The sequence below is a fragment of the Centrocercus urophasianus genome, unplaced genomic scaffold (genome assembly GCF_019232065.1).
Source record: "Centrocercus urophasianus isolate 14NV4802_14NV808 unplaced genomic scaffold, USGS_Curo_1.0 seq_15, whole genome shotgun sequence".
Taxonomy (NCBI): Eukaryota; Metazoa; Chordata; class Aves; order Galliformes; family Phasianidae; genus Centrocercus; species Centrocercus urophasianus.
In genome coordinates this window covers 42847923-42857010 of record NW_024884697.1, presented here as the reverse complement: position 1 = coordinate 42857010, position 9088 = coordinate 42847923, and the positions used below count along the sequence as shown (strand labels likewise).

The following is a 9088-nucleotide window of genomic DNA, read 5'->3' as shown; positions in this document are numbered from 1 at the left end:
CCATTTTATGGATTCACGTAACAACAAATTGGCAGAGGGTACATGCAGTGAGTGTTTCAGACTCATTCAGTTCCCAGTAACTGCTCAGAAGAGAAAGTGCTTTAAATCAGATAGCAGTCCCCCACACAACAGATTTTTAGTGCTCCAAATACCTAAGGAGTGTTCAAAAACATTTGGGAAAAGTGAGAAATGTAACAACATTTCTGCAGCGACTGCAGATGATGAAGCGTCAAGTTTGACAGACAAGGACAGACAAACGCAGTAGTACTGCGATGACAAAAGGCATCTGCAAAGGAAAATGTCTTAACAGCATTATGCAGGCATAAGCAAGAATTTGTCTGGGGGGGAGGATAAATATTTGAAAGCTGAACCCAAGAAAGAACAACTTTTTTTAAATTGCAGTGAAACCAAGCAGACAATTTAGGTCTCAGCTTTCTGAAAATAATGGTGGTTCGGTTTTACATGGTGGATTATAACAAAACAATGAGCGACAGATAGATAGATAGATAGATAGATAGATAGATAGATAGATAGATAGATAGATAGATGTAAGCTTCTCACCTATGGACCTGTGTCAGTAACAGTCACCACAAACTGATGCAAATAATAAAATTTATTACTAACATTTTTTTTAGTAATTACTAAATTTTTTTAATTCCTAAAACCCTTCAAAAAAGTCGTACTATGGGCAGAAAAATTACTTTTGTTCAACTGGATTTGCAGAGTAAGCAGACATCCTTTCCATAAACACAACAAACATTCCTTCATGACAGTGTGCTTGATGACACACTGTATCACACAAAGCCAGAATCACTGTGCTGACGTAGGATTACACATGGCATCAGATTAACATACAAGCGTAGCAGAGCTATTTCATGCTATCCCAGGATAAATCATGATGGGCTAACTGGCCTTACATGTTAAAAATAACACCCATCAAATACTCAGACTGGCCTGACGCATCTGACATTAACTTCACACAAAGTGTTCAGGAAAAACAAACTGTTTAGGAAAAAGCAGATGCACTTCACACTGAAATGACCAGAATTAGACTTTATACGGTATTCACCTTCTAGCAAGACATATGGATAACACAAGCTGGCAAAATGACACCAGATGAATGGAAGAAACAAGTACCTTCCTGTCTTATCCAAGTTGCCTTGGAAAGGAAGTATGATCAAAATGTATGACGTTTGGGATTTTTCCCCCATCGTTATTTATTTAGATGTGCAAAGATAACAGTAATGTTACTGGATCTCTGTGGGGGCACAACGTCCCAAGATGGCACTTTCTGTCAGAAGGCTGATGCCTAAAACTGAAGGCTGGGGAAAATAATTTCACATTTCTGAGAAAAACGGTAGGTGACAATATTTTATTAGCAGAAACATTTAAGCACTGCAAGGTGCTATGAAGCAGATTAAAATCACGTTTCTTGAATTTAAAACATCTGAAGGACCAGCCCTTCCCCCTTGGTAAGCTGGAAAGAGTCGGTATCTTCACTAAATGATTGCTGGGCTAAAGAACTATTCCTCCCTGAGCTACACCTATTTATAGGAACATACATAGCATCCTCACTGAACAAATTAGGATGAATTTAAAATCAAAAATAACAACAGAAGTGTACACAAATATCTCAAATATTTGCAAATGCCGAATGATCAAAGAGTGAGTGATGCCTCGGAAGCTGAAGTTTAACTGAGTCATCCAGCTTTCAGTATAAGAAAAGAGCCTTAAATTCTTTAAACCTCAGTATTCAAAGCTCATCTGCATTCTAAGTATTAGATTTCTAAAATAAGAAACCACAGCACGTGCAGTTCTAGAACTCCCACTCTGAAATACTGCTTCTATGTGCTGACTTTACGATAAGCCTCTGACCTAGTTTAATCAGAGCACTCCATCATCTGGTACATCCAGATCTAAGGCCGGCACATTCTCTGACCCTACAGGCACAATATTCTTCAGAGCCTTTATGTCATCAGTGCACTTCTGTTGTTTTTCTATTATCAACTAACTGTAACAGGACAAATCAAATTTAGTTAAGCCCGGTTTCGTTAAAACACACACATGTGGAACAGAAAAACATTTCTGTATTTTTTTTTATTTCAAATAAGGATCAATAACAACATGCTCATGAGCAAGAAGTCATCTTAATTATCTCTCTTTAGGAGGATTAGGATTCTTCCGTCTTCTCTGATACCTAGAAGATAAAAAAAAGCTGCTGTGAATGTAAGTTTTGGAAAAATCTTTGACTTTCCTGACCTTCTTCCCTCCAGAAGCAGTTTGGAGGTTACACAAGTAAGCAAAATGTAATACACACAAACACAGCCCATGACCATTCATTAGATGCCATCTCTGTTGTTCGTGAAGTTACACAACACTGCTCATTTCTGCTGCACATCAGCTACAAGCACGCAATAATCCATTCAGCTGTAGAGCCGCCTGTAGATACAAAGGCTGCTTTTTACTCTTAATCCTTTGTGTGAGATTAATTTCACTGTATAGTCAGGGCTTCCTCTGACCAAAATGACTGCTACAGAATAATCAGGGGAACAAGAAGGAGTTATGTCAGACCTTACTTTAAATAGTGTAATATTCTGCAGTCGTATCATTCAAAAAAATTCTTCACAACAAAGAAAGATAAACTGCATCCCTACTTTCTTAATTAGCCACCCTTAAACAAGGCAAATACAGTACGATACTCACTAAGTGACAACTACCCTCTGGCCATAGGGAGCTCTACCATTTGTTTTCTTCACTTGTTCACAAAACATAACAATTAAAAAGGTTTTCAGCGTATCAAGTTTCCATAGCTATGAAATCAGCAATTACCATACAGTGTAATAACACAGACTGGAGTGGAGCTGCACAAACTAAAATGCTACTTGTTTCCAGTGGTGTACCTCAACACACAGAGTTTCTCTTTAAGCTCAGTCAGGCATGTTACATCTCTTCTCCTTGCAGCTTTCTGAATACAAAGTGCACCAAGGTACACTTCTCATCATTTCAAATGAAAAACTACATTTTTTTTTTTTTTTTTTTTTAAGTCTGATAATTGTATGGTTTCAAGCTGTATTGGCTACATTCACTCAGAGTGTGATTTCACTTATACTATTTTAGGAAACCACGTGGAGCAGCAGCTAATTACACAATATGAGAAATTTCTACTCCATGGTATTTTACCAATCAAGTTGCAAAGGCTATGGAAGGGGCAGAATTTTTAAAAAACAAGATAATACAGTCTTCCATTTACACGACATTGTATTTAGAACTGTATGTAATAGCCCACGTGCTAAGAGTATTTCATAGGATGAGTTTGGATAAATTACAATCATTCCTGTGTTTCTCTTTATGCCCAAAAGGAACACACACTGAAAAAAAAGAAAACTTACTGTCCCACAGGGTACCACCGATGTTTTGTAGTGTAAAACATTTTGCTGAGCTCTTCAATTCTAAGTCCTCTATCATTCTTTAGCTCTTCTTCATTCAATCTGGATTTCAAAATTTGATCTAGAGTTTCTTCTTTGTTATTCACCGGATCTGGGCGCGGCACGGGCTACAAAAACAAGAACGTAACTTTCCTCTTTAGGAAGAACAAAAAGTCAAGCTGCACTGATAACATTACTGTTTACTCTTTAAAGCTGAGAACAAAAGAACTAAAAAAAGAAAGCATCGTAAAAGGCTCCCTCCCTTCTCAATCAAAACCACATCACTCTGGGGAGGAATTCTAGAAACATCTCATTACTGCAGGTGCTATGGCTGATTACTGTGTCCCACTGTCAGTGCTACTGCTGAGCTCTCATCCTTACAACCCACTAGCTGAATCATAAGCATCAATTTACTAACATAAAATACTCATATTATTGCTATTTATACATTTGTTCATACTGACGACCACCATTTTATCATACTAAGTTTTTAAGTTCTTATTGAAAGTTTTCCTGTGAAGTTTATGAACTCACAGAGTTGAATGGAGTTTAAAATAACAGCACTTCTTCATGTTCCCCATGCTGCTGCAACTGAACACAGCAGGATGTACGAGCTATCGCCCAGATTTCCAGCATCTTCTCTGAGGAGCATGCTCTTAGACAAACACTGCTTTTCTCTGTAGTGCACAACTGTTTGAGTACCTCACTTAATTCATTTTGAGCAATGCTGTAAGAATCTGAGCATTTATTTCCCTGTAGCTTTCTCTCACTTCAGCTAAAAGTCCTCCTTAGAGCAGCAGCTATATTCATCACTCACTTCACAGATATGCTGCTCATGTAAAGCACAGTACCTCTGTCTTTCAAACTGCAAGAAAAAACAAACAGTTGTCCTGAAGGCTCAGAACTTCCTATGCTTTTACACGACTAAGCAATGTGTACCGTTGGACATACTTGTGTGTGCTCGTATGGAATCTCGAGTGAAGGGTGGTAGCAGACAATTGTCTTCGAATCTGATGTCAAGGCAAGTTCCACTTTGCTATGAAAATAAAAAGTGACATTATTACAATCCCTTACAATTTCCAGAAATGCTGACTGACTGAGCAGCCCAATTCCCAAAGAAAACCCGATTTATCCTCTATTTATGAATTCTTTGTAAATCTTCTATCAAATAAAACCTGAAAAAATAAGGCTCACAAGTACTTGATCTGAACTTCTTTCTTCCCCCAACTATTTCATCTTTCTTCTTTCTCCTTTTTCTTTTTCTTTTTTTTTTTTTTTTTGATGGAAGAGAACAAAGGGATACAATGGAGCTGTACAGACAGCTGGAAATGTGGCTTGGAAAAGCCATAGGACACTGAAGAATCACATTAAAACTAACAGCAGGTAATGAATGTCAGCGATATCTACAACGTGCCTTTATAAGTGTGGTACCACTAAGAGAAAGAATAGGAAATAAAGCTCCAGGTTCCATCATTTGACAAATGATGGTAAGCATGATAAACAAGTTCTACTGACAAGTTCCTTGACGGAGTACAGCTTTTCTCACCTTATTTCCCTGTTAACTTCTGTGACACATTAGCTTCCAAAAAACTTCTGCAGTACAGATGTTGCAATTCTCATTATATTTTTATCATCTTTTCCAGTTTCTACTGCAGTTTGCCATGCAGCAGCACAAAATTACCTGGGCTTTGTCTTAACAATAAGTATCTGTGAAAATGAGTGCTCTTTCTTTAGCTCTTCCACAATTAAAACTGTAGTGCTCCTGGGGTCATCATCACATTTAGAATGAGTCATGCATGACTGTTCATTCTGCTCATTTTTGAAACAGTAGCTTCACAATCATTATGACTGGAAACAGTACTTCACTTTAAATTATTATGCATCTATATCCAAAAGTGGCAGAAAGGTGTGTTTGATACCATCAGATGACAACGTGATGGCAGAGCCAGTAACATGCAACATACATCACATGAGAAGGCCACACAGGGCACGCTGACGTACCAGTTGTAGTCTTCAGGGAGCACTGAGTACGTCGATTTACGACAAGCATGACATACAGCTCCAACTGCAAGGAAAGAAAATACAAACAAGTATAAAACACTGTCTAAATAGAAGCTCACTTTACATGAAGATTTCTAGCGCTATCAAAAATGCAGCATTTACGTAGCTATGTCCTACTTTTGTATTTCCATTGTACTGTATTCCTAAGGAAAAAAACACAGCTTGAACAAAACACAAATGTCACTGTTACACCTTTATAAATACATTAACAAAATAGACCCGTTTTGAGGTCATATAGTATTGAAAGGGCAAAGAACATCATCATACGATTTACAGGGAAGATTATCTGATTTTTCCTTTAATTCATAGTAACAGTCACTGTCAAAATGAATTTGTACTTTGCTGAAAAGTGGTATATATGCTATACAAAACTATAATGCTTTGGCTGCTCTAACACTAGAGAACTCAATTCCTTCCACAAGTTCCTGTTACACCAAGGAAAGCAATCACAAGAATTACAAGTAGTAAAGGCCACCAGCATACTGGACTATATTAGCAAACAGACCAAGGGAAGAGATTCTCACCCTGCACTCAGCACTCATATCTTGATATTGTGGCCGCTTTGGGCCCCTTCAGTAAAAGTGAAATGGAATAAATGCTGTGAATGCCCACCACAATGGCTTTTAGTTGCAACATCTGCCCTGTGAGGAGCGACTGAGGGACCAAGGCTGTTTCAAACGTTTAAGCCACAGTTCTGGAGAGACCTGACAACAGACCCCAGAGGTCATAAAGGTTCGACTGAGCAGGGGAAGCCAGGCTGCTTAGAGCACTGTGTGGTGGGAGGACAAAAAACACTGAAGTTGAAACAAGAGAGGCTCTGACTAGACAGAGAAAACTTTTCCAATTGAAGGTAATCACGGAACAGGGAGGTTTGTGCTGTCTTTCATCTGGGCAGATTTGTCCCAGAAGGACAGAGTCCTGAGCATCCGATGCACAGCTGAGCCTACATTGAGCAGAAGGTTTGACCCGAGGAAATCACCCAAGGACCCCTCCAAATGAGCCTTCCCATGATAACACTGCATAAGGTGATAAACAGCAACAGTACTTTTTATAGGAACTGTACCATAGGCATTTTGCTTTCTACAAGCCATAAATGGTATTCTTAGCAGCCCAAGATGGATGTGGAGACAAATTCAGTGCAGTAAAGCTGGGAAGATTCAAAGAACCAAGGGGAAACTTTTCTGCAGGTGTTTTCCTTTTAGAAGTATTTTCACGTGTTAAATTCTAAAATTCAAACACAAGTTTATCTAGAAATTGAGATGTATTTCAGAATTTAAAATTCTACATTTATATTTTGATCAGCACCATCATGCTTCAGTTTTCCCAAATAAACTCATCTTTTCTTATAAAGATGTCAAACCTTTATAACACAGATCTTTAAAGTCCCTTTCAACCTAAGCCACTCTATGATTCTACAGAGTATAATAAAGAAGCTCTCAATGAATAAATGCTAATATAGGATTTCAATTCCATACTCCTTACCTCGTAGTGGGACTTGCTTACAAGCAGCTACTGAACGCATCCAGAGACAGCTGGACCACACAGCCCTAAGTGACGTTGCCATGCTGAGAGCAGATGGGAAACCAGTCCTGGACAAGATGGAACTGGAACACACACAGTATCTTTTTGGTTCCAGAACACCCTCTGAAAAAGACCAGTTTCATAACTGTTTGGGTTACAGAGATAGACAATTTAGTTTCCTAGCTTAAGAACAAACAGAATTCGTTCAGTATGTTACTTGTTGTCAGTTTTTGGTAAGTCTTTATGATTTAAGATAAAGGCATCTGTCTCTGAAAAAGTCAAATATGGGACAAAACTTCATTAGTAAGAAGTTCTCTCTTAAGTAGCTTCACTTACTGAACAACCTCACTCACCCCAGAAAAACAACTTTCCAAGCTTGGGTCCTTCCTCAGCTCAGTTTTGCTGCTAGTGCCCACACATGCACCACTTTTGTATCCTTCACAGAACCACAGAATGGCCAGGGTTGGAAGGGACCTCAAGGATCATGAATCTCAACCCTCCTGCCACACGCAGGGCCACCAACCTCCCCATTTAATACTAGACCAGGCTGTCCAGGACCCCATCCAACCCGGCCTTGAACACCTCCAGGGACAGCGCATCTACGACCTCTCGGGGCAGCCTGTTCCAGCACCTCACCACTCTCACAGTTAAGAACTTTCCCCTGATATCCAACCTAAATACTCCCTACCTCAGCTTAGAACTGTTTCCCCTTGTCCTGCAGTTGTCAACCCTTTCAAAGAGTTGATTCCCCTTCTGTCTGTAGGCTCCCTTTGGGTACTGAAAGGCTGCAGTGAGGTCACCCTGCAGCCTTCTTTTCTCCAGGCTGAACAAGCCCAGCTCCCCGAGCCTGTCTTCACAGGGGAGGTGCTTCAGTCCCCTGATCATCTTTGTGGCCCTCCTCTGGACCCTCTCCAACAGTTACTTCCTCTTTTTTCTGCAAGCTCCATGGAACTATTCCTGACATGTGATTTTCCTTTCACAACATACACAAGCCTGTTCCAAAAGTAATGCCTCCTATTCTATTATGTTGGCCCATAACATCAAAAGTAAATGCTGATGGTGTGTCAGTACAGGTTGAACCTTCCCACCAGCATTCTGTTACATTTTGTTGCCTTGTGACAAATGGCAGCAGAGGGGCAGTATGACAGAATGGTGTCTGACATGGAAGTGCACATGAAGCAAAGGTGCATCACCAAATTCCTCCATGGGGAAAAAACTGCACTCACTGACATTCATTAATATGTGCTGAATGTTGATGGAGATCAAACAGCAGATGTGAGTACAGTGAGTAGGTGGATGGTGTATTTCAGCAGTGGTGACTGAGACAAGAAAGACAAGCCATATTTTGGACACCCATGAAGATTTTTACAAGTGTGGGTAAGCAGGTTTTTATTCACTGTTAGCAAAAATGCACTACTAATGGTGGTGACTGCATTGTCGTAGCTGAGAATCTGCTCTATCAAATAACATCATTGAAACCGTTGTAGTTTCCACAGAAAAAGGTTAGGAAGCATTACGTTCAGCGTGACTCTGAAGTAAATCTTGGAGTCAACAAACTGCCTAGAGGCAAAACATAACTGCGGACAGCAAAACGACATGCTAGTTAACAGAAAAAAAAATATATAAATAAACAAAAAAAATCATTCAGTCCTTCAGAACGCCTCCACAGCGTGCGGTCGGCAGCCCCTACCCGCTTCCCACCCGTTTACCCACCAGGAGTGCCGCTGCCGCAAAGCCCCATGCACCTCTCGTGCCCCGCTCTGGCCGCTACCGGGGAAGAGGCGAGACGCTGCTAGAGGGCCCCGCGCACACAGCCCGGGACAAAGAACGTCCATCTACAGATACAACGTGCTTATCTACAGAAAGTAATGATCTGAAAGAAAATCAGTCCCTAATCCATCACGGCAAACAAGAGTGCCCGTTGTAAAAGCCGACCTGCAGAGCACTACATACCAACGGAACGCCTTCATCCCTCAGTACGCAGCTCCGGCCGCGAAGACAAGCACTGCACCAATACGAACCCCCTTCTCCTTCAGCACTGACAGCAGCGCCCTTCCACTTCCGGCGCCTTTCTGCTTCCG

General features: G+C 40.4%; 1 protein-coding gene across 1 annotated transcript; it reads right to left on the bottom strand.

Annotated features, from left to right (window-relative positions):
- Window positions 1-2078: 2078 nt before the first annotated feature.
- Window positions 2079-9088, bottom strand: MRPL42 (mitochondrial ribosomal protein L42). The gene is made up of 6 exons (XM_042815752.1): window positions 8961-9088; window positions 6969-7130; window positions 5427-5490; window positions 4377-4461; window positions 3390-3553; window positions 2079-2197 (listed from the first exon to the last, which is right to left on the bottom strand). The coding sequence occupies exons 2-6, from the start codon at window positions 7048-7050 to the stop codon at window positions 2152-2154; spliced, it is 441 nt and encodes a 146-aa protein (XP_042671686.1). The 5' UTR covers window positions 7051-7130; window positions 8961-9088; the 3' UTR covers window positions 2079-2151.